Below are 26,801 nucleotides of genomic sequence, written 5' to 3'. Positions count from 1 at the left end.
TAACCTTGCACTAATTTTGTATCCTATATATACCGTTTTTTGCACTATTTGCGCTTGCACAATTTTTCTGTCTGCGTTTATTGTATGTCCTCTGTTCCATGTACGTCCTCTGTTGTGTGAGTCTGGCGGAAACGACATTTCGTTCCTCCATGTGTTTTACAGCATATGGGTGAATGACAATAAAATATAACTTGAACTTGAACCTGGGTCGCTGGAGCTGTGAGACAGCAGCTCTACCCGCTGCGCCACTGTGTCGAACCAAGTGTCAAGAAGCTCTTCTTCACCCAATGTGTTGTGAAAATCACAAAACAAGTTGACGGACCTGAGAGGGTATTAAACAGGTAGGTAGGTGGGTGGTTAAAATGCTGGTCAGCCACATCCTCAAGGGGCTGAATGGCCCCTGGGTCTGTGTCCACCTCCGTGTGAGCATGGCCTCGGGCTGGACCTCAGTCAGAGAGAGATGAGAGGTTTGGCTTTGTCGTGCAGCAGTTAGGAAATTCTTACCACATCTTTCCAGCAATTAATGATCAGACTTTGATCCCTCTCTCCGCCTGTGGCACTTTTCAGTCCCTGTGGGGGAATTGAAGGGAAGTAGCAAAGCTCGACAGAGATGGGAAGTATCTCCTAATTGCTGCAGGATCATTGATTTCTGCATAATTCTATTTGCTTTTTATCTTAAGTTGCATTTTGGCAGAGCTTTCATCAAGCTGAGCAGTCAGTGGGTTCTATTTGTAGTGCAGAGCCCTGTGCTCCACCCACCACTTCTTGACTCTTTCTGGTCTCATTCCTCCTCCTCCTCTGGGTTGTGGGTTTGAGCCCCTTTGTAGACCTTCCAATGCCCCGTCCAATCTGACGCTCCCTGTGCAGTGCTGAGGGATCACTGCGCTGTCCAAGGTGCTGTCTTTCAGGGGGAGACAAAAATCCAATTCTTCGTTTGTCCCCTGATGTCACCAGGAAACTCGGAGAAGTTCCATCCAAGCGAGCAGCGTTCTGGATCAACAAACAATCTGCTGGAGGAACTCAGTGGGTCGAGCAGCATCTGTGGGAGGAAAGGAATTGTCAATGTTTCGGATCGAAGCCCTGCATCAGGACTGAGAGGGGAAGGTGGCCAGTATAAGGAGGAGAGGGGGAGAGGTGATTGGTGGACTGAGGAGGGGTGAAAGATGAACAACCCAATAGGGGTGGGGGGGGGGAATAGTGGAGGTCTAGATCAATATTTAGTCCTTGAGCCAACATTCCTGAAGAAATTGATTTTTATATTGTTGTTTGTGGGATCTTCCTCTGCAGTAATTGGCTATGGCCATTGCTACAACAGGTACATTCGAATGCTGTGAAGTGCTTTGGAACATCCTGTGGTGAACAGCATACATAAAATAAATCTTTAATCCCTCTTCATCGCCCTTCCCCCTCCCCACCCCCCCCCCCCCCCCAAACTTCATCTCTTCCTTCTTGCTCTGCAACTCCACGGAATGGCTTCCCAAAACTGCACAGCCCAGATATCCATTCTTAACACCATAGCCTTGACCGCCAAAGGTATTCGGATGTGGAAGGCATTGTGACTCATTTCTACGTTGGCCCCCAAAAATAAGACAACGATGAGGAGCCAGAATACTGACCAATTTATTTTCCTTCCTCATTAACTCAGGAACACTGAAACCTACCAGATTCCCTGGCAGGGGTCAAGTGACTGTGTCTTAGTGCACCAGTGCAGAGAGATTAAACAATCACATCAAAGAAAATATGACTTTTGTGAGCATTTTTCTTTTGTGCAAATTTTATTTTGGACACTGAGAAATTTCAGTTACTGGAGAAAAAATTGCAAGCAAAATCTGTTGCAATATACTTCAGGATGATTTGCTCAGTTTGTGGCCTTTTTATTACCCTGGCCATCCAGGATTGTCACCATTTCATGTCAACAATTTGCAAGTTCCCTTTCTTGCTTTTAATTGGCACATTTTCTACCTCACAGTTCAGATTGTTCACCATTAACAATTTACACTGATCTCCAAATTTCAGCAAGAAATGAATGTGAGAAATCTCACAAAAAGAATGTGTACAAGTGTATGCAATAGGCAAAAGTATGAGAATGCACATGTATGTGTACATTTGACTCTGTGCATGTGTGTGTGTAGACATGTTGGTATATTTAGATATCTTTATTAGTCGCATGTACATCGAAACACACAGTGAAATGCATCTTTTTTGCGTAGAGTGTTCTGGGGGCAGCCTGCAAGTGTCGCCACGCTTCCGGCGCCAACATAGCATGCCCACAACTTCCTAACCTGTACGTCTTTGGAATGTGGGAGAAAACCGGAGCACCCGGAGGAAACCCACGCAGATGCACAGGGAGAACATACAAACTCCTTGCAGAGAGCGGCGGGAATTGAACCCGGGTCGCTGGTGCTGTAATAGCGTCACACTAACCGCTACACTACCATGCCTGCCTATGCATTTATTTTTCTGTATGTGTGTTTGGGCATGTCTCTCCATATGTGCACACATTTTTGTATGTGCATGTATGTGCAGAAATGTCTATATACATATCCACATGCATTTGTGATGCTTGTGTGTGTAAGAAAGAGGGGGGAAAGAGATATCCTTCAGAGATGCTTCATAAATTACCTGACACTGATGTTTTTGTCTCAGGTATGCTAGTCTATATTTTTGCTGTGCGATTGAAGATCAGGACAATGAGCTCCTGACTTTGGAACTCATCCACCGTTACGTGGAGCTTCTAGACAAATATTTTGGCAGTGTAAGTAGTCTCCTTCTATTGTTCTACTGCATGGAGTGGGTCCACTGCACAGGGGCTGGTACAAAGGTTACTCAGTTGTGGAGTGTAAGGGTGCATGTCACAGAGGAGGAGTGGTAACAAAGGGGCAGAGAGATTAAATGATGGGAAATTAATATCTCAGTGCTAGAATGCTCATCAGATCTGCGGAGAGAGTCAGAGCGATTTGCATCACAGAAACAGGCGCTTCGATCCACCGTCTGTGAAGACCACCCATTTATGATAATCCTACATTAATTCTATATTTATTCTCCCCACATTCTCATCAACTCCCCCCGAGATTTTCCCTCTCACCCACACACAATTTACAGCAGCCATTTAACCCACCAAGCCGCATGTCTTTGGGATGTGGGAGGAAACCGGAGCATCCGGGGGAAACCCACGCGGTCACAGGGAGAACGTGCAAATTCCCACACAGATAGTACCTGAGGTCAGGATAGAGACAGAGAGGTAACAGATTAATGATGTCTCAGTGTTGCCAGGCCAGTCTGTGTGTGTCAGAAGTTGGCCCAGCAAGGCAGCAGGAACCACTTCAGAGAAAGTGGGGGGTAAATTGGTTTATTATTGTCACATGTACTGAGGTACAGTGAAAAACTTTTGTTTTGCATGCCATCCATAAAGATCATTTCATCACATCAGTGCATTAAGGGTAGTTAGTACAAGGGAAAACAATTACAGAACGCAGAATAAAGTATTACAGTTGCACAGAAAGTGTAGTGCAGGCAGACAGTAAGGTACAAGGCCATAACGAGGTACATTGTGAGGTCAAGAGGCTTTTGTATCTTCTGCCCGATGGGAGGTGGGAGCACATGGATAGAGGACAGGCCCTTGGGATGTAGACCAATGCCCAACAGTGTCTAGTTGAACAAACAGTCTGTTTCAGAGCTGTAATTATAATGGAGGGAGTGAACTGGGTTGGCCATAGCGACTTCAAGGTCAGTGAGACTTAGCACTGTAATGTACCCTGCTTCAGAGCACATTTAGTCTGGAAGCTGTCAAGAATTAGTTCATTGGAGAAACTGTAAGGGTCCCAATATTTAAGTGCCTCAAACTTCTATGTTTATTCACTTATGGGATGTAAACATCGCAAGCAAGGCCAGTATGTGTGGTCCCTTCCTATGTTGGCTTGGAGAAGGTGGTTGTGGTGGGCTCCCAACCTGACAGCTGTGGGTCTGGAGTCACAGGTACACAGATTTCCTCCCCAGAAGGACGTTAGTGACCCAGATGAATTTCTAACGACAATCTGATGGTTTTATCCTACATGAGTTAGGTCACTAGTCAATTACTTAATTAGCTGCCCTAGATGTCATGGTGGGATTTGAACCCCTGTTGGCAGAAGCAGCACCCCACCCCCAGATTACCACTCCCAGTACCAGACCACTTTGCTAACTTACCCATGTCCCTTTTCAGGTGTGTGAATTGGATATAATCTTCAACTTTGAGAAGGCCTACTTCATCCTGGATGAGTTTATTATGGGGGGAGAGATCCAAGATACCTCGAAGAAGAACGTCTTAAAGGCCATCGAGCAAGCTGACCTCATGCAGGAGGTATATGCGGGCCACGGAAGCCAGGGGGAGGTGAAGGAGCGGGGATATTGGAAACGCTGGGCAGATCAGCTAGAGCCAGAGGGTGGAGACTGTGGGAACGGTGTGAAGTCCTTCTTGCACCACTGTATTGCTCCTGGGCACCTGGTCCACCTCAGTCATAACCGTGACCACAAAGCCCAGAATGGCAGAGATATGTAGCAGCCTGCTAGCATCTGGAGAGAGACACATGCCTAGGGTTCTAATGAAGGACCTCTCACAGCCTTGTATGACTTGTGGGCCTATATAGAAAATCCTTGACCAAGGTAATTTGCCATATGACCATCTAATTTACTAAAGCCACACTCCTATTTAGAGGAACATAGAGATGTACAGCACGGACACAGGCCCTTTGGCACACCGTCCACGCCAGTGGCACATTTACACCAGTCCTACTTTAATTCCATTTATATCCCCCCCCAACTTTCTCATCAGCTGCCCCCAAATTGCACCACTCACCTACCAACTTACAGCGGCCAAATAACCTACCCACCCAGACGTCGTTGGGATGTGGGAGGGAACTGGAGCACCCGGGGAAGCCCACACGGTCACAGGAAGAACGTGCAAACTCCAGACAGACAGCACCCGAGGTCAGGATCGAACCCAGGTCTCTGGCACCAAGAAGCGGCAGCTCTACCCACTGCGCCACAGTGGCGCCCCTCCTCCTATTTTCTCATGTTTCCCTATGACACAGAAGGCAGCTGTTTTGCCCGTTGAATCTATGCTGGCTCTCAGAGCTTTCCCATCACACCAACTTATTTCCCTGTAACCCATTCCATCTCACATACCCATCAACTCTCCCCAATTCCCCTGCCACCCACCTACTCTAGGGTCAATATACCACTCAGCATGACTTTAGGATGGGGGAGGACGCCGGAGCACCCAGGGGAAACCCATGCAGTCGCAGGGAGAACATGCAAACTCCACACACACACGCACACCGCCGGAAGTCAGGATGTCAGGATCGAACCTTGGGTCTCTGTAGCTGTAAGGTAGCTGCTCTACCTGTGTGCCACACTGCTGAAAGTCTAATGCTCATGGTTGTTCTCTCTTGGTCTAGAGCTGAGCTAGAGCTGAGCTAGAGCCAAGGCAACCCCAGCAGTAAAGAACACAGGAAACCATGTCCAAAATTGCTTGCCCTCCCGACATTTCAACCTGATCTATTCAGTTGGCCTTTAGATACATGAATGTGAAGTGTATCTTCCACTACCTTCCAGGAAAACCTGATCCACAGGTTGATCACATGCTCATGAAATGTTCCTACAGATTAGTTTTCAGTTTTATTCCCCAGGATCTACAGTCAGTCCAATTTTTACCATTGAAGGAGAGTCATACTGAGGGGGAACTTGTATACTCAAAGGATTTCCATGCTAAATATTTACATACACCCTTTTAACGGTTAAAACTGTCATAGGACTATGAACAAGGATTGGATTGTGGAGATTCATAGAAAATATGAAGGAGGTTTCAAATAAAGTTGTCAGTTCGGCAAACTAAATGAAGATCAGAAGTACCTATACTCAAGGGGAAAGAGTTAGTGGGGATGATGTTGTTAATTGTCAAAAATTGTCAATTGCTGTTCTTAATTGTCAAAAGTGCACAGGACCAACTCTGTCCCCATTTTAAATTTATGCACTCTGTCCTTGGTTTTATGTTTTCATTTTAAACAAGCACATTTTTAAAGACAAATTACTATGCAAACTCTGCAAGCTCTGCAGGCAGTCACTGGGTTTACGACAGAGTTCTATTCCTGAGAACCGTTCGTAACCCAAACTGTTTGCAAGTTGGAAATGAACAACTACAGTGTGTGGGAGAGGGCCACGGGACCAGCAGTGACGGGAAAGCGAGCAGGAGCGGGAAGAGCGACCGCCAGCCAGCCTCACTGACTCAGTGAGTGAGCGAGTGAGTCCGCTTAGCGCTCTCAGTTCTGCTCGCCTCCACCCAGTCCCCGATTGTTGTGGCTCAGGGGTGGTGGGGAGAGAAGGCACGTGGAAGTGCCCCATTTCCACGAGGCGGAAGATGCCTGCGCTCCCATAGCAGCCGGCAAATCCATCCCACCGGTCTCCCAAATGCTCGTTCATAACTTGGGTGTTCATAACCCAGGGAGGACCTGTAATTATACACTCCCACCAGTGAGGGCAGTGCTGAGTTTCCACTTGTGTGGGTGAAGATAACTTCAGTGTGAGAGGTTCACAGGGGCTGTTCTCATTATAGTTAGTGACTCAGATGTCTATAATAACTATAATTTGCAATGTTTATCTCTGAAGTGTGCACGTATAAAGCTTTTAACAAAGAGAAGAGTCGTAGGGTCATTGAGTCGTACAGCACGGAAACAGGCCCTTGGCCCAACTGGTCCATGCCAACCTAGATTCCCATCTAAGTGAGTCCCATTTGCCCATGTTTGGCCCATATCCCTCTAAACCTTTCCTATCCATGTACCTGTCCAAGTACCTTTTAAACATTGTTAATGTACCTGCCTCAACCACTTCTTCTGGTAGCTCATTCCATATACTCACCACCTTCTGGGTGGAAAGGTTACCCCTCAGGTTCCTGTTAAATCTCTCCCCTCTCACCTTAAACCTGTGCCCTCTAGTTCTTGATTCCCCAACCCTGGGAAAAAGACTGTGCGCATCCACCTTATGTATGCCCCTCATGATTTTATAGACCTCAATAAGATCACTGCTCATTCTCCTGCGCTCCAATGAAAAAAGTCTCAACCTCTCTCCATAACTCAGTGCCTCGAGTCCTGACAACATCCTTGTAAATCTCCTCTGCACCCTTTCCAACTTAATGGCATCTTTCCTACAGCAGGATGAACAAAACTGAACACAATTTTCCAATTGGGGCCTCACCATCGTCATGTACAACTGCAACATAACGTCCCAACTTCTATACTCAGTGCCCTGACTGATGAAGGCCAGTAAAGCCATGTACTTGTACTCGGTCCCTCTGTTCTACAACATCCCCTCACCCCCGCCCCCCCCCCCCCAGGACCCTACTGTTCATTGTGAAAGTCCTACCCTCATTTGCCTTCCCAGATTGCAACACCTAACACTTATCCAAATTAAACTCCATTTGCCATTCCTTGGCCCACTTACCCAGCTGATGAAGATCCCTCTGTAAATCCTGATAGCCATCTTCACTGTCAATGACACCACCTATTGTAGTGTCATCTGCAAACTTACTAAACTGTTCCTTGTACATTCTCATCCAAATCATTGACATAGATCACAGATAGGTTATTTCCCTATAAAATGGTCTCTCTCTGATGGAGATAGTTCAAGTTCAAGTTACTTTATTATCATTCACCCATATGCTATAAAAACACATGGAGGAACAAAATGTTGTTTCCCCCAGACTCACACAACAGAGGACGTACATAGAACAGAGGACATACAATAAACGCAGACAGAAAAATTGTGCAAGTACAAATAGTGCAAAAAACAGTACATACAGAATACAATTTAGTGCAGGGTTAGTGCAAAACCAAGTTGGACAAAGAAAATACAGAACCCAGTGTGTTACACTAATTGTATAAACATGCTCAGCAGCAGCCAAAGTTCTTATACGCCGTTGTGCAAACCAGGGCTTTTGACGCGGCATTTGTCTGAAACTGTCTCCAGGGTATTCAGGAACCTGACAGCCCAGGGGAAAAACTGTTGTACAGTCTAGTAGTTCTGGCCCGGATGCTCCGGTACCGCTTGCCAGACGGCAGTGGGACAAATAGGTCTTGAGACCTATTACCTAGCTCCAGTATAACACAAGTTCTGGAGTAACAGCAACACACAAAAAATGCTGGAGGAACTCAGCAGGTCAGGCAGCATCTGTGGAGAGAAATGGACAGTCAACATTTCAGGCTGAGACCCTTGTGTCTCCATTTTGTAGTAACAGTCTCTGATAACACACCCCCTCTCTGTGATCTGTATAAATCCACTCATATAACAAATTGTCACAATGCAAGCAAGTTTTTCATTGTACCTGTACCTCACCGTACTTGTGCACAGCTCAACCAGACTTGGCATGATTGTTCAGTCTGAATCCTGGAACTCCCTACTGAATAGCCCCATTCTTCAGCAGCAGAACTGAGGGTTTTCCAAGAAAGTAACTCTCCACCACCTTCTCAGGGGCAGTTAGGGGTGGGAGGGGCAGGTAAGGGACAGAACAGGTGAGCAACGTCACAAATGGGCATCAAACTAGACCCCTTCCAATGAGCATACAGTGGTCAGACATCCATTATGCTGCTGACTAAGACCATGTTTCCCTACCCCACATTCAGTATCTTTCACCAGTTCCGCTGGCTCACTCCATCTTGTACTTTGCATATTATTTGTCCCTCTTTTTTGATCAAGATTGATTTATAATTATTTAGTTTTGCTTTGTGTAAAGCTGACACTTCACCAAAGAAAGTATAAAGATGTTTTAATTGCAAATGGTCCTTTGCTAGTTATGTTATGTTGGGCTTTAACCCGATCTGTGTTTCTCTCCGTAGGACGATGAGTCACCTCGCAGTGTTCTGGAGGAGATGGGCTTGGCTTAGCTCGGCGTGACCTTTGAAGGGACATCTTGCTCAGTTAGGGTGGGGGGAGGCAAAGGAAAACACTAAACACTGCGTAAAATCTGGACTGTCTGGTGTCGCTGTCTGTCTGAAATAAATGATTGAAATTTGCATCCTGAATATCCTCTCGCCCAACCTCTGGTTTCATCCAGCTCCTTCAGGTAGCAAGAGTGTGAACCCTGCGATCTGCTCTGCACCTGCAGCTGGAGAAAACAGGAGCTGAAGAATTGGGCAAAAGTGGGGAGTGTGGCCGAGATTGGGGTAGGGGAATACCGGGGCTGGAGTCATTAATGGGAGGGTGTAGTTAAGGAATGGTACAAAACCGGGACCGGACCTTTAGCGAGGAGTTGGAGAAGATGTTGGTGCTGTTAATCAGAAGGAGTTGTTGGGGAATGCCACATAACCAGGACTGGATTCTAGTGGGAGTAAGTAGGTGGGGAAGGCACAAGAGACTGCAGATGCTGGAATCTGGAGCAACACACAAAAAGCTAGAGGAACTCAGCAAGTCAGGCAGCATCAATGGAGGGAAATGGACAGTCGACATTTCAGGTTGAGACCCTTCATCTGGGAAGGTGTTCAGACCTGGCTGGAGTCTCTAATGGGTCAGGGGGATGGACAATGACACAAAACCAGAATTGGATCCTCATTGGGGGAGGTGATTTGGGGAATGATGCAAAACCAGAACTGGATCCTCAGTGGCAGCGCTGATTTGGGGAATGATGCAAATCCAGAACTGGATCCAAGGTGGGAGGGGTGATATGGGGAATGTAAAACCAGGACTGGGGACTTTATTACAGACAGATACACAGGATTTTCAACCCTTACTCAAGTACTGCATAGGCAAAGAGGCTAATTCTAGAACCACTTTACTTTCCTGTGTACATTCTCCTGAGAGTGGCAAAACAATGGAAGGAATTTTTGCACTGGCGTGGATGGCCTAGGTCCTTTTCTGAGGTGTTTGCTTGTGGATACAGGGATCCTACAGGGGTGAGAGGGGTGAAATTCCCACTCCCTTCCTGTAGAGACTTTCTCCATCTGTCGGGAATACAGGAACCATCTACTACATCCCACAGTGGCGCGGTGGGTAGAGCCGCTGTCTCACAGCGCCAGAGACCCGGGTTCGATCCTGACCTCCGGTGCTGTCTGTGTGGAGCTTGCACATTCTCCATGTGGGCATCCCCCAGGTGCTCCGGTTTCCTCCCGCATCCCAAAGATATGCAGGTTGATGAGTTAACTGGCCGCTGTAAATTGCCCCTAGTATGTGGGTGAGGGGTAGAACCTGGGGAGGGTTGATGGGAATGTGGAGAGAATGGAATTAATGTAGGATGAGTGTAAATGGGTGGTTGATGTTCAGCAGGGACCTGATGGGCTGAAGAGCCTCTTTCTGTGCTATATCTCCCGATGACTAATATTAAGGGTCATCAAGGGCAAGATAATGGAGTTGGCTAATGGAGTGAGTGTATAGGATGGGGAGAGGCTTCCACAGACCATGCCTATAGTGGAGCAGAGCTGATCACTACACCAGCAGAGTTATTGACAAAATCAGTGACAAGAGTCTGGCCAAACTCTGCCAATCGGAAGTGTGTATCCACACTAAATATTTTTGATAACCTTTCGGTAGAAATCTCTGCTGGGATCTATATCACTAGAAAAGAGAAGTAAGATTTACAGTTAAACTGGTGAGGAGGCAGGGAACTGTGGTTGGAACAATCAGTGAGATGCCCAGCTGGGGAACTTCTACTTGCTTTCTCTGGGATTTGCTTATTGATGAGGGTTTCCACAGTCTGTGTGTGTGTGTGTGAAAGAGAGAGAGAAGCAGTACTGTGTTTTACCATCTAAAAGTTGCGTAAATACTTTGAGTGAGCTGGATGAGATATTGTTTCTGCTGGGTGAGTGGGACTGTTTGACCAAGTTGCATTAGCTCACTGATTGCTGTATTTGTGTGTATTTTTTGTATGTAACGGCAACGCTACGGTTGGCAGGGAGGGTGGTGAAGGTCTTAGAATGGTAACAACACAGGAGGGGACCATTTGGCCCATCAAGTACATGCTGGTTCCTAGTAGAGCTACCTCATCAGTTCTTTCCCTGTAGTCCTACAAATTATTAGGAAGTGTCTGTTCAGCTCCCTTTTGAAGGTTGAAAATTGAGTCAGGGTTTCCCCTATGCTGTTGCAAACACGTGTGTTCGGCACCCATTGGGACCATCTCCATACACAGGGAGATATGCTCTCCAACTTGTGCACTTTTGCAGCGCACCAGCATTATTGCCATGATTCAAAACCGCTAGTTACCCTGGAATTACACCATAAAGTGTATCCTTTGACCTCAGACCACTGGCTATGGTGTAGCATGTCAAGGGTTAAAGCACATGGGTGTAACTACCAGAAGGCTAAGTCCTCGACACCTGGACACACACTGGAGAGCATCTACTTTCCACGACTCACTCTAGGTCAAACCATCCTTCATGCTTCACGTGTTACCCTTTGGACTCGAGAAGCAAAATGGCTGCCACTGTGAGCTGCCACCTGGCTCCAGGGTCACACACTTCCAGGAAGTACCCCTCCCTGCCCCCACATGGTTGTCCGCCCCTCCCATCAGTGCAGCCTGATTTACGCATACGTTAGCCAGTCAAACCAATAACAGTAAAGGGGGCAAGAAATCACATGACCAGCACTATGTGACCGTTCAAAACGGATGTCCCCTCATTTTAAAGAAAACTGACATTGTTTCAAACAAATTACTTGTTGTAAAAATGCTAAATATCAGCTGGCTCGCCCACTTAAGAAGAAAGTACGATTTTTTTTATTTGTTTTGCCTGAAATCCCACATCACTAAGATCTAGGACACGACAAATCCCTTGTCTCGACCAGTTTGTGCTGGTTAGGTGTCTCATTCTGGCCACAGGACCTTTTTGTTTTTAATTCATTTTGAGAGACGTGGATGCCTCTGGCAAAGAATATTCCTAAATGCCATTTGCGAGACATCTAAGAATTAGCCACATTGTTGGGGTGAAGGAGTTGTCTGACAAGAAAATTTTGAGTACAAACTATCCTCAGGCTATGAATACCTGACTTATGAACACCCCTACATACGAACAAGCTCCCATAATATTATTAAGTTCAAAAGTCCAATGTATGTACATGCCAATGGCAGAACTAGTTTCCTCTCTCTCTTCACCTTTAGTTCTATTTTTTAAACCCAGTCTTGTGTGTTTTAGACACCATTCACTACAATACTGTGGAGGTACAGTTACCATATCGAATGATTTTTGCATAGTGTGTCTGACTTGTGGACAAAATTGAGTAGAAGACAGAACTCGTTCGTTACCCAGGCAAAGCCCGTAGACCGGACTTCAGAGGAAGTGAGAGGCATGGTAGGACAAATCCTGAGAGAACGATTGTTGGAGAATCTGGAAGAGATAATTTGAGGATAAAGGGGTTGCCAATTTAAGACAGAGGTAGGGAATTTCTTCAAGGGATTGTAAGCCTTTGGAATTCTCCACTGAAGGATCAGCACACTGAGTATATTCAAGACTTTTGTACTGCAAGGCTTGTTGGGATCAAACTGGATAGTGGAGTTGAGACGAAGGGCAAAGCAGCCATGGTCTCCTCGGTTGGTGGAGTAGACTCTCCTTCTGTGGGTCTGGAGCCATCTATAGGCTTGTCTAAGAAGAGCAAATTTCTTTCCCTGAGCAGCATTAGTAAATTATGTGGGTTTTAATGACTGTTTCATGATTATCATCCCCAATACAATTTACTTAACTGAGTTTAAGTTCCCCAGATGCTGTGGTGGGATTTGAACCTGCTGTTCTGGATCGTGAGATTATAGAGCTGGTGGGAGGATGACGAGGGGGCAGAATTTACCAGGATTGCCTGCTGATCTGGAAAGATTCTGTGAACTGCTTTTAATAAGGAACTGAAACATAAAGAGAGTAACCAGGTTTGAAATTTGTCCTGATTTTGTACACTCTTTCTAACGTTTAGTTTCACTGAAACCAATGTAGCCAAATCTTGGAAGTGTTTTATTGAGAGTTTAGTGCAGGTAACTGCATGTTGCACACTTAAATACCACTGTCTTCACATTCAGAGTGACGTAGGGCTTCAGATTAATCAATCTGTACCTCTCTTTCCTTTCCAGAATTTTCAATGTTTATTTTTGGACTATTGTGGAGTGAAAATATTAATGTATATCTGTGAAATTTGGTGTTTTATTTATTAAACGTTGAACAGGTACACTCCATGTGTCAGTGATGTTATTCTTATCTAACCATTGTGTCTTCCTTCATTTTAATGAATTATGTTTGGCTGGATAAGGGATATGAGTGTTATAAAGTTGAGGATATTTCCATTTAAGTACCCAGTGTCATGCTCATGATTCCTAGGAGAGCTTCAGCAAGGACTAAACCTCCCTCTGCACTGTCCTGTCAAGCACTCCCAGGGCAGAGACAGCACTGGTAAAATACAAAGTAAAACCCCTTCTCCCTTGTCCTACTCACCAGGAACAGATTAGAAACGGAATAAAGCTTCCTCAATATTGTCCCATCGAGTTCTCTCAGACTAAGTACAGGGCACATTCAGAAGTGAGGATGGCACCATCCAGGCCGTGCCATCTTCTCACAGCTCCCATCGGGCAGGAGGTACAGAAGCCTGAAGTCCCACACCACCAGGTTCAGGAACAGCGACTTCCCTTCAACCATTCGGTTCTTGAACTAACCTGCACAACCCCAATCACTACAGTTTAGCAACACTACGACCACAAATGGACTTTGATTTTTTTTTCTAATTGTGTTCTTTCTTGTAAGAATTGTGTATAATTTATGTTTAACAGATTTTTCTTGTGAATGCTGCTTATCTGATGCTCTGTGCCTGTGATGCTGCTGCAAGTAAGTTTTTCATTGCACCTGTGCACACACGGACTTGTGCAGAATGACAATAAACACGACTGAACTTGAATCTCAAATCTGGCTCAGTAGGTTCTACTTTATCACTAAAATTGTCCAGAAGTCCCATTCCAGAGATTAAGTAAAATGCTGGAAACACACAGCAGATCAGGCAGCGACTGCGGGAAGAGAAACCGTCAATGATTTGGGTCAAAGACCCTTCGTCAGAACAGGGAAATTGAAGAAACAAGTTAGTTACAATTTGCTGGAAAAGTGAGGGAAGGATGGACAGGAAAGAGGGAATATCTCCCCTCTCCTTTTCCCCTGCCTTCCCGTTATCCAATCTATCCCTTCCTCAGCTTCTCTGCAACTTGAGACCAACTTATTTTCTCATGTTTCCAGTTCTAAAGGCCTGAAATATCAGCTGTTCCTCTCTGCACAGATTTTGCCTGACCTGCTGAGTGTTTCCAGGGTATTCCGTTTTAATTTCAGATTTCCAGCATCTGCGGGGGTTTTTTTTGGCATTTCAATTCTAACTCCAGAGAGATGGGCGCATGATTTCAGCCAACGCTCCTGGTATGGTGCTGAGACAGTGCTGCCTTCTCCTTCGGATGAAAGGGTAAACTTGCGGCCTCCTGTCCTCTCAGGGAATTGCCCCCCTGTCACAGGACGACACTTTCCGTTCACCCGAAACGGTCACCCGTTCATTACTCCGTTTCCGTTTGTGGGAGCTTGCTGTGCACAAACTGCTGCACTTCCTACATTGCAGCAAGGGTCAGACTTCATAAGCTGCACACTACTGTGAGACTGTGAGGGGAGTTATCTAATTAGATTTCCATCAGTAGCATTTGGGTCTGTGCTCGGTAGCCTAGCAACTGCTTGCCTGCAAGATGTCGGCCCCCTAGAAGAAGCAGGCAGGAACATGGTTTAATCAGATAAATAACATCCTCCTGCAAGGTGAGAGCTTGTGTCACTCTGAGACCCAGCCGGTGGGAAGTGGTGTCATTAACCATGCCAATCAAAAGAAACCTTTACAATCTTAAAATCCTTGCAGGGGAGTGAGTTTCAGCTGATGTTTCTGATGTATCATCCCTGTCATTCCCTGCAGTCTTCCAAGATCCCTGGATTCCTCCAGTTCCGACAACCCACTTTTAATCTCTTCCCAAAAGGACAGTGCATCCAGCTGGTCTGCACCCCCACCCCCAACCCCGCCGTCTTCAGATACCTTTACTGAATCTCTGTGTCTCCAAGGCATTCATTAACACCTACCTCTTTGTTGATGCTTTTGGTTATTAGTCCAAATATCACATTGCTTGCCTCTCTGCCTGCTTTTTGTCTGGTAACCATGTGCAAGTTGAACTGAAGCATGCCCCACCTCTCTGACTGTTCTAGGGATGGCTGGAGGAATGCACGGGATCTGTGGGGAGTATGGATTATAGGAAGGATTAATGGGAGAATGGGATTCCTGTGTGAGCTGGCAGAGACACCAAGGAGCAAACTATCCTGCTTTAGAATTGGTTTATTATTGTCACATGTACTGAGGTACAGTGAAAAACTTGTCTTGCATACCGTTCGTACAGATCAATTCATTACACAGTGCATCGAGGTAGTACAGGGTAAAACAATAACAATGCAAAATGAAGCGTTACAGTTACAGAGAAAGTGCAGTGCAGGCAGACAATAAGGTGCAAGGTCATAACAAGGTAGATTGTCTTATCATACTAGGGGACTATTCAATTGTTTTATAACAGCGGGATAGAAGCTGTTCTTGAGCCAGGTGGTACGTGCTTTCAGGCTTTTGTATCTTCTGCCCGATGGGAGGGGGGAGAAGAGAGAATGTCTGGGGTGGGTGGGGTCTTTGATTATGTTGGCTGCTTTACCGAGGCAGCGGGAAGTACGGACAGAGTCTGTGGAGGGGAGGCTGGTTTCCATGATGTGCTGAGCTGTGTCCACAACTCTTTTTAGTTTCTTGTGGTCTCGGGCAGAGCAGTTGCCATACCAAGCTGTGATGCATCTGGATTGGATGCTTTCTGCAATGCATCTATAAAAATTGGTGTGGGTTAAAGGGGACATGCCAAATTTCTTTAGCATCCTAAGGAAGTAGAGGCACTGGTGGGCTTTCTTGGCCATGGCATCTATGTGATTGGACCAGGACAGGCTATTGGTGATGTTCACTCCTAGAAACATGAAGTCCTCAACCCTCTTGATCTCAGCACCGTTGATGTAGAGCAATGTGCACTGCCTGCTCCCTGAAGTCAATGACCAGAGCACCCAGAGGAAACTCATGTGGTCACAGGGACAACATGCAAACTCCACACACACACACACACACACACACACACAGCATGACTTTGCTGGCCATCCTTCAACTCAGGTGGCTTCTGAGCACTCACAGAAGGAAGTGTAGTGGGGCAGAAAGGAATGCAGGATATCTGGCCTCTCGTACTCATCAGGACCACCTAAATAAAATTGACTTATTCATAGAGGTGGGGGAGGAAGGTCCATGGATTTAAAATCCAGTCCAGCTTTTTGGAGCTACACAACTCTCTGAGGATGTTCACGTGGCCAAGTGTACTCTCTGAACTAAATATGAACCAATTACACCGAACCCCTCTGCTTTTACACATTGTCACCATCCTTTCAAAAAGCAATCCCAATTAAATACTAATTAACCAAGACTTCACTGACTACTGCAATGTCTGTTATAATCAGTGGGATATTAGCTAAAAGCAAATGCTAGGTCAAGCAGCATCTGTGGAGAGGGATCCAGATCAAAGACCCTCTCAGAACTGGGAATGAGAGAAACAAGTTAGTTTTAAATTGTACTGAGAGTGGGTGGTAGGGATGGTAGCACTAAGCAAATATCCTTGGTAGGGTGAGACCAAATAAGTTAAGGTGTGGAGGTAGTTAGAGTTTTGGTCGGTACCTTATCGAAGATGAGAAGGGAAAGGGAAACCTTTGAGAGTGAGTAAGGAATAAGGGACGGGTGGATATTCTGTTGGAGAGGAGAATCTCTTCAAGGTTAGTATTTCTGGAAGAGAATTCATAGAACATAGAACAGTACAGCACAGAATCAGGTTTATTATCACTGACATGCGTGGTGAAATGTGTTGTTTTGCAGCAGCAGCAGTGCAAGACATAAGAACTACTACAAGTTACAAAAATAAGTAGTGCAAAAGAGGAATAACGAGGTAGTGTTCGCGGGTTCATGGACCGTTCAGGAATCTGATGAACAGACCTTTCAGCCCACAATGTCTGTGCCAAACACGATGCCAAATTAAACTAAATCTCTTCTGCCTGTACTTGAACAATATCCCTCCACTCCCTGTAGAGGCAGGAGGTACAGGAGCCTGAAGACCCACACCTCAAGGTTCAACAACAGCTTCTCCCCCACTGCCGTCAGGTTCTTGAACCCACCTGAAAAACCCCAACACCACCTCGGTCTATATTTCTTTTTCTTCTCTCTCGACTTGCGCTGATGTTGTTATGTTTATTTTGTTGTGTAAAGTTATGTATAATTTATGTTAAGTTTATATTAACTTTTATGTTTGTGGTGTACTGTGCTGCTGCTGCCAAAAGCCAACCTACATGGTATTTATAGCCTGGGTATGAACACCTATGACAATTAATGTGAACTTGTCTTTGTAGGATCTTGCTGTGCCCATCTGACAACCACACTGTGGCAGTGACTTCAAGATAACGGTTGAGATTGTTGTCTAAAAGCAGGGATGTCACACTGAGCATTAAGATTCACCAGGATGGAACGCATCAGACATGAAGGGAGATGGGCCTGGTTGGATTTGTCTTCCAAGGTAGCTGAGGGGGGACTTGATAGAGGTGTACAAACTTACGAGAGGCAGAGGTAGGGTGAATAGTGAGAGACCTTCCCCCCGAACAGAGATGATAGAAGCAGAGGGTTTTGGCTTAATGTGAGGAATAAGAGAGTTAGAGGGGATCCGATGAATTTTGTTTTCACCCAGAGTGTGGTTGGAATCTGGTACACACAGCCTGAGGGGGTGGTGAAGGCAGAGACTCTCACACCAAGTACCTGGATGAGCACTTGAATTGCCAAGACAGACAAGGCAATGGACCGAGTTCTGGTAAATGGGATTAGTGTTCATGGGTCCAACCATGTAGATGCCATGGCCAAGAAAGCTCACCAGTGCCTCTACTTCCTCAGGAGGTGAAGGAAATTCAGCCTGTCAGCTTTGACCCTCACCAATTTTTATAGATGCACCATAAAAAGCATCCTATCCGGATGCATCACCACTTGGTACGGCAACTGCTCTGCCCGTAACCGCAAGAAACTGTAGAGAGTTGTGGACACAGCCCAGCACATCACAGAAACCAGCCTCCCCTCCATGGACTCTGTCCACACTTCCCGCTGCCTCGGTAAAGCAGCCAACGTAATCAAAGAGCCCTCCCACCCTGGACATTTTTTCTTCTCCCCCCTCCCGTCGGGCAGAAGTTACGAAAGCCTGGAAGCACATACCACCAAGCTCAAGGACAGCTTCTATCCTGCTGTTATAAGACTATTAAACTGTCCCCTAGTATGAAACAATGAAATCTTGACCTTCCAATCTACCTCCTTATGGCCTTTCACCTTATTGTCTGCCTGCGCTGCACTTTCTCTGTAACTGTAACACTTTATTCTGCATACTGTTATTGTTTTCCCTTGTACTGCCTCAATGCACTAATGTGATGAAATGATCTGTATGGATGGCATGCAAACCAAAGTACATGTGACAATAATAAACCAATTCGCCAATTTACTTGACAGCCAGTACGGATGTGGTGGATCGACGAGCCTGCTTACATGTTGTGTAATCTGTTTGTGTCTGATCCAGCCTCAATTAGAGCATTGTGTTCAGTTCTAGTGGCTTCATTGTAGGAAATATGTGATGGTGTGAGAGAGGCTGTAGAAAAGACTTATGAGAATTGGTCTTGAGATGGGGGTCTACAGGCCAGGACTTCTTCAGAGAAGGGATAAGATAAGATCAGATTTCTTTATTAGTCACATGTACATCGAAACACACAGTGAAATGCATCTTTTGCGTAGAGTGTTCTGTGGGCAGCCCGCAAGTGTCGCCACGCTTCTGGCGCCAACATAGCACGCCCACAACTTCCTAACCCGTACATCTTTGGAATGTGGGAGGAAACCGGAGCACCCGGAGGAAACCCACGCAGACACAGGGAGAACGTACAAACTCCTTACAGACAGTGGCGGGAATTGAACCTGGGTCCCTGCCGCTGTAATAGCGTTGCGCTAACTGCTAAACTACCGTGCCGTAATTGGTTTATTATTATCACATGTACCGAGATACAGTGAAAAACTTTGTTTTGCTTGTCATCCTGGCAGATCGTTCCAAACATAAGTACATCGAGGTGGTGCAAAGGAGGTACGTAAAATGATCAGCAACACACAAAGCGCGAGAGGAAGTCAGCAAGTCGGGCAGCATCTGTGAAGGGAAATGGACAGTCAACGTTTTGGCTTGAGACCACCCATCTGGATTGGAAAGCAGGGAGATAGCCATTATAAAGAGGTGAGGGGAAGGGGTGAGGTAAGAGCTGGCAAGTGATAGGTGGACCCAGGTGATGGGTGGCAGGACGGGGGTGATAGGCAGATGCGGGAGAGGGGAGAGTGGGAATGATGTCAGAATCTGGAAGGTGATATGTGGAAGGGCTGAATCTGAAAGGAGAGGACGGTGGAGCCCGGAATAGAGGGAAGGAGATGAGGAGGAGTATGCGGATGGCGGGCAGATGGAGAGGGTGAGGGGGGCCAGTCGGATCAGGAGGAGAGAGGAAAGAAAAATGGGGGAGAAGGGACAGAGGGGGGCAGTTTCTGGAAGTTTGAGATCGCGACGTTGATGCTGCCAGGTTGGAGACTGCCCAGGCGGAATATGAGATGCGCCTTGCCTCGACCCAGCAATGGCGGAGGCCATAGACAGACATGCCCGTAGGGGGAATGGAAAGTGGAATTAAAATGGTTGGCCACCAGGAGATCCCAGTTGGCATGGCAGATGAAGTGAAGGCGCTCGGTGAAGCAGTCCCCCAATCTGCGCGGTGGGTCCGGACGGAGTGGGTCGTGGGAGCCTGAGTTCCACTTAGCGGAGGGGTTGACAACCAGAGTATAAAGTAAGCGGGAAGAGAATTAGAAGTAACATGAGGAAAATCTTTATATGCAGCATGGAGTTTGAATCTGAGACGCATTGCCTGCAGATGTGCTGGTGGCAAATTCCCCTTCAAGAGGAAATTGGATAAAAGTACGGTGGAAAAAAATTTTCAAGGCTCCACTAAAAGGGCTGGGGGTGGCAGAACTAGGGAGTTGATCTCATGTCAAGCCGGCACAGCCGTGATGGGCCAAATGGTCTCCTTCCGTATTATGACCATTCTGTCACCTCACAATCAGTCGGGGCAAACACTTCTCTCGTATCCGAAACATAACCGACAGATTGATGAAAGGACACTGTGATCCCAAAGGGTTGGAGGTGGTGGGGGCGGATGGGTGGGGACAGAGTCACAAGATGATCTACACAGGGATTAAAATAGAACGACACAAGAAGTTGCATTCATATATAATGCAATTAACATCACAAAATATCCCCAAGTGTTTCACAAGACCCACATCAAGCAAAATTTGACACTGAGCTAAATTAGGTAATGCAAGAGCAGATGGGGGCGGGCAGGGGAGTTGCTTTAAGGGAACGTCTCAAAGAAGGAGCACTTCTTCGAAGGATTTAGAACAGAGAACAGTACAGCACAGGAACAGGCCCTTTAGCCCATGATTTTTTTACCGAACTAATTAGAATAGTAATCAAATGCCCAACTAAACTAATCCCTTGGCCTACACAATGTCCACATCCCTCCATTCTCTGCACATTCGTGGCCTAAGAACCTCTACTGTATCTGCCTCCACCATCATCCCTGGCAGCACATTCCAGGCACCCACGGCTCTCTGTGTAAAAAACTTTGCCCAGCACATCTCCTTTGAACTTACCCCCTCTCACCTTAAATGCATGCCCTCTGGTATTAGACATTTCAACTCTGGTAAAGAGATACCGGCTGTCCACTCTATCTATGCCTCTCGTAATCTTACAAACTTCTATCAGGTCTCCGCTCCACCGCTCCGGAGAAAACAACCCAGGTTTGTCCAACCTCCATGCCTTCTAATCCAGGCAGCATCCTGGTGAACCTCTTCTGCACCCTCTCCAAAGCCTCCACATCCTTCCTGTAATGGAGGTGACCAGAATTTAGCGCAATACTCAACAGAATTGAATGCAATACAAATTTGTGGGGAGAATTTCTGAATTTAGCTCTTGGGCATCTGAAGGTATGTCTACCGATAGTGAAGCAAACGAAATTACAACCTGCTGGAGGAATTCAGTGGGTCGAACAGCGTCTGCTGGGCGGTGGGGGGGGGGGGAGAAGGAGTTATCGACATTTCAGGTTGAAACCCTACATCAGGACTGAGGGTGGAGAAGGGATGAAGAGCAGAGGGGAAGGGGTGAGACAGGTACCCGAGGTGATTGGCGACTGCTGGTGATAAGCAGGGTTGAAGAATGACAGCCAGGTAGGAGAGGGGGAGAGGTGGAGCTGGGGGACAAGAGGCAGATGGAAGCAGACAAAAGGAGAGGGAGATGGAGGAAGGTGGGAGGAGGGGAGGGTGGTGGTTGGAGTCAGCTGCTGGAGGGAGATAAGTAGCAACACTACCGGTGCTAGAATCTGACAAGTAAAGGGAGGTGATAAGGGGACCATTAGGGGGGAGGTGTATGGCAAGATGGAACTAGAACCACGTGGGGGACGGGGAGGGGAGCCTGTGGGTGAACTACGTGTGTAGATGGTAGGTGGAATCAGGAGAGGGAGAGGGACAAAGATGGCGATGGGAGGAAGGGTGGGGGGGTGTAGGAAAGGGGACAAAAATGCGATGATAGGCAAGGAGAAGCTGGAGTTGCAGGAACACAGTGACCTTGGTGGACCTTATTGTTATTTATCTGTCCATGGGATGTTGCAATGCCTGCACTAGCTGCCTCTGAGGGGGCTATTAAGTGTCAACCACATTGGTGCGTCTGAAGTTACATATCTGGAGCAGGTGAAGTCAACACCTTTCCTTTTCTTGTTAGGCTGGGGAATGTTATAGAGGTAGGGAGGGGCAAGACCACAGAAGGATTTACACACAAGGGAGAGAATGTTAAAATTGAGTCAATGTTGGAAGTCTGAGGGGCTGTAACTAAGATATTAACATCATAGAGTCATACACACAGAAACAAGTCGTCAACCCAACAAGCACCCACTTACACTAATCCCACATCCCATTTTATTCTCCCCACGTTCCCGTCAACTCCCCACAGATTCTACCCTTCACCCACACACTAGGGGGGCAATTCACAGCAGACAGTTAACCCACCGACTCCAAAGTCATTGGGATGTGGGAGACCGGAGCCCCCAGGGGAAACACGCAGGGTCACAGGGAGAATGTGCAAACTCCACACACACGCACGCATGCATGCACACACGCACGCACGCACACACGCACGCACACACGCACACACACACACACACACACAGAGCATGCCAAAGTCAGGACCGAACCTGGGTCCTTGGAACTGCAAGACAGTGGCTGCACTAGTTGTGCCTCTGTGTCAATACTCTGGGCTAGCAGTTAAAACTGTCCAGGCCATTTACTGGCTATCGCCCTGTCCTCTTCTAGATATGTCCCAATTCAATCCTCTGGGATGCCCAATGGAATTTTCCTTTAAGTATGCAAATTAATTCTGATGATGTCATCTGGAACGAAATGAAATCAAATCTGAAAAACAAACCCTGCAGGTGCTGGAGATCTGAAACAAAAACAGAAAATGCTGGAACCACTCAGCAGGACAGGCAGCATCTGAGGAGAGAGAAAACAGAGAGACGAGAGAGACTGCAGATGCTGCAAAGCTGGAGCAACACACACACAATGCCGGAGGAACTCAGAAGGTCAGGCAGCATCTGTGGAGGGAAATGGACAGTTGACATTTCAACCCGAGACTGTTCATCAGGACTGGAAAGGAATAAGAATCAGGTTTATTATCACTGACATATGTCATGAAATGTGTTGTTTTGCAGCAGCAGTACGGTGCAAGACGTAAAAATTACTACAAGTTACAAAAATAAATAAATAGTGCAAAAGAGGAATAATGAGGTGGTGTTCATGGGTTCATGGACCGTTCAGAAATCTAATGGCAGAGGGGAAGAAGCTGTTCCTGAATCATTGAGTGTGGGTCTTCAGGCTCCTGTACCTCCTCCCCGATGGTAGTAACGAGAAGAGGGCATGTCCCGGATGGTGAGGGTCCTTAATGCTGGATGCCGCCCTCTTGAGGCACCTTCTCTTGAATATGTCCTCGATGGCGGGGAGGGTTGTGCCCGTGATGGAGCTGGCTGAGTCTACAACCCTCTGCAGCCTCTTTCGATCCTGTGCATTGGAGCCTCCATACCAGGCGGTGATGCAACCAGTCAGAACGCTCTCCACTGTACATCTGTAGAAATTTGCAAGAGTCTTTGGTGACGTACCAAATCTCCTCAAACTCCTACCAAAGTAGAGCCGCTGGCGTGCCTTCTGTGTGATTGCATCAGTGTGTTAGCCCCAGGATAGATCCTCTGAGATGTTGACACCCAGGAACTTGAAGCTATTCACCCTTCCCACCACTGACCCCCCAGTGAGGACTGGTGTGTGTTCTCCCGAATTCCCCTTCCTGAAGTTCACAATCAGTTCCTTGGTCCAGCTGCCGTTGAGCGAGGTTGTTGTTGCAACACCACTCAACAGAAGAGGGCAGAAGCCAGAATAAAAAGGTCAGGGAAGAGGGAGGGACACGAGCTGCCAGGTGACCGGTGAGTCCAGGTGACAGCGGGTAGGTAGGTGGGTGGGGGAGTGGGGGGGTACAAGGAAATCATGTGAGAAACTGGGAGGTGATAAGTGGAAGAGGTCAAGGGGTGAAGAAGAAGGAATCTGATGGGAGAAGACAGTAGACCATGGAATAAAGGGAAGGGGGTGGGGAGGTGGGGAGGGCAGGGGAGGGGGAAAGAGAAGAGGTGAAAGGGATTCTCTCAGTTCATCCGCCGCACCTCTTCCCATGATGAGGCTTTCCATTCCAGGACATCCAAGATGTCCTCATTTTTCAGTAAACGGGGCTTCCCTTCCACCGCCATCAATGCTGCCCTCACCCGCATCTCCTCCATTTCCCGCACATCTGCTCTCACCACCCCCTGACGTAACAGGGACAGGGTTCCCCTTGTCCTCGCCTACCACCCCACGAGCCGCCGCATCCAACACGTCATTCTCCGCAACTTCCGCCACCTCCAACGGGATCCCACCACCAGGCACATCTTCCCCTCCCCCCTCCCCCCTCCGCTTTCCGCAGGGTCCGCGCTCTCCGCGACTCCCTTGTCCACTCATCCCTCCCGGCACTTATCCCTGCAACCGTGCAAAGTGCTGCACTTGTCCCGACACCTCCTCTCTCATCACCATTCAGGGTCCTAAAGAGTCCTTCCAGGTAAGGCAGCGCTTCACCTGTGAATCCTGAGGGGGGGGGGGGTCATTTATTGCAGCCGGTGCTCCCGGTGCGGCCTCCTCTACATCGGTGAGACCTGACGCAGATTGGGTGACCGCTTCGTCGAGCACCTTCACTCCGTCTGCCGCAACAGCCGGGACCTCCCAGTGGCCGCCCACTTCAATTCCACTTCCCACTCCCACACTGATGTGTATATCCGTGGCCTCCTCCACTGTTGGAGGAATAAGACCTCATATTCTGTCTTGGGAGTCTCCAACCTGACGGCCTCAACATCGATTTCTCTAATTTCTGGTAACCCCTCCCCTCTGTTGCCCTCCTGCCCCTTTGCTTTCCATTATCCCTCTGGCCCCCTCACCCCTTCTCTTCTCCATCCCCTCCCTCATGACCTGCCCAACTCCTTCCCTTTATTCCATGGTCTGCCCTTCTCTCCTATGAGATTCCTTCTTCTTCAGCCCTTTGCCTCCTCCGCCTCCAGCTTCTCACCTCACTCCCTTTTACCCCACCTCCCCCATCTTTTCCTAAAACTTAAGAGTGAGCTCGCATTTACCACGTCAGATGGCAGCTCGTTCCACACACCCACCACTCTCTGAGTGAAGAAGTTCCCCCTAATGTGCCCCCTAAACCTTTCCCCTTTCACCCTAAAGCCATGTACTTATCTCTCCTAATCTAGGTGGAAGGAGCCTACTCGCATTTACTCTGTCTATGCCCCTCATAATTTTGTAAAGCTCTATCAAATCTCCCCTCATTCTTCTACGCTGCAAGGAATAAAGTCCTAACCTGTTCGATCTTTCCCTGTAACTCAACTCCTGAAGGCCTGGCAACATTCTAGTAAATCTCCTCTGCACTCTTTCAATCTTACTGATAATAGATTAACGTTCATAGACACAAGAGATTCAGCAAATGGTATTGGTATTGGTATTGGTTTATTATTGTCACTTGTACCGAGGTACAAATTCTGTAAGAGCAAATTTTTATTCCGTATATCAAAATTTTGGTAGTGATTTGTGAATGTCTGTAAAGGTGAATTTCCATTAATTGATCTGTTATAACATGAAACAGTAACATTGTAATGGTATTGGTATTGGTATTGGTTTATTATTGTCACTTGTACTGAGGTACAGTGAAAAACTTGTCTTGCATACCGATTGTACAGGTCAATTCATTACACAGTGCATTGAGGTAGTACAGGGTAAAAGCAATAACAGAATACAGAGTAAAGTGTCACAGCTACAGGGAAGTGCAGTGCAGGTGGACAATAAGGTGCAAGGTCAAACAAGGTAGATTGTGAGATCAAGAGTCCAACTCATTGTATAAGGAACTGTTCAATAGTCTTATCACCATGGGATAGAAGCTGTCATTGAGCCTGGTAGTGTGTGCCCTCAGGTGAACGCTGGAGCAACACACACAAAGTGCTGGAGGAACTCAGCAGGTCAGGCAGCATCTATGGAGGGAAATAAACGACCCTTCATCAGGACTGGATCATGGCTGGCACAGTGGCACAGCTACCAGAGCTGCTGCCCCTCAGTTCTAGTGACCTGGGTTCAATCCTGACCTCTGGTATGGTCTGTGAGGGGCTTGCACATTTTCATATATGTTAATGTAAGTTTATGTTAACTTATGTCCTGATGAAGCGTCTCGACCCAAAATGTCGACTGTTTATTTCCCTCCACGGATGCTGCCTGATCTGCTGAGTTCCTCCAGCACTCTGTGTGTGTTGCCCCAGATTCCAGCAGCTGCAGAACCTCTTGTGTCTCTGATGAGATCAGGGAAGGTGTCAAGTGGCCAACTCCTGTATTAAGACATTGTTAGAGACATATCCCTGCCACAGTTCAGAACATGTCTGCTTTGTCACTTAATATTCTGGCTGCCTGTATATCCAGGCAGTGATCCCTCAATACTATAACAAAAGCATGTGTGTCTCCAGTGTGTGCTCAGTACCCCTCAGACCAGCCACTGGTATTTAAGTATTCAAAGAACTTCTGACAGTTGAGATGTACGCCCATTGTAAATATGTAATTCTGCGGAAGTTGCCTGCCTACACCCAAAATGTTGAAGTTATGCAGGCATGGTAGCGTAGCGGTTAGCGTAACGCTTTACAGCGCCAGCGACCCGGGTTCAAATCCCGCCACCGTCTGTAGGGAGTTTGTATGTTCTCCCCTGTGTCTGCGTGGGTTTCCTCCGGGTGCTCCGGTTTTGTCCCGCATTCCAAAAGTGTACGGATTAGGAAGTTGTGGGCGTGCTATGTTGGCGCCGGAGCGTGGCGACACTTGCAGGCTGCCCCCAGAACACTCTACGCAAAAGATGCATTTCACTGTGTGTTTCGATGTACATGTGACTAATAAAGAAATCTTATCTTATCTTATCTTAGTTATACCCATTGAAACTGGAGTTCTTTGTTTCTTGTTACCTTTGTGTTTAAAAAGTATAAAACTTCACTGCACTGTTG

At 47.0% G+C, this 26,801-nt stretch overlaps 1 protein-coding gene across 1 annotated transcript in view; it reads left to right on the top strand.

The window, feature by feature from the left end:
* The window catches only part of LOC127586574 (AP-1 complex subunit sigma-1A), a 62,405-nt gene extending 49,248 nt beyond the window's left edge, over window positions 1-13,157 (top strand). The window contains exons 3-5 of the mRNA XM_052044634.1: window positions 2,647-2,755; window positions 4,202-4,339; window positions 8,865-13,157. Coding sequence (XP_051900594.1) covers window positions 2,647-2,755; window positions 4,202-4,339; window positions 8,865-8,912 — 295 coding nt within the window. The 3' untranslated portion in view covers window positions 8,913-13,157. The remainder of the gene's footprint in view (window positions 1-2,646; window positions 2,756-4,201; window positions 4,340-8,864) is intronic.
* Window positions 13,158-26,801: the final 13,644 nt, after the last annotated feature.

The sequence above is a fragment of the Pristis pectinata genome, chromosome 37 (assembly GCF_009764475.1).
Source record: "Pristis pectinata isolate sPriPec2 chromosome 37, sPriPec2.1.pri, whole genome shotgun sequence".
Lineage (NCBI taxonomy): Eukaryota > Metazoa > Chordata > Chondrichthyes > Rhinopristiformes > Pristidae > Pristis > Pristis pectinata.
Note: the sequence above shows the minus strand (reverse complement) of the source record. Positions and strands in the feature narration are given on the sequence as shown.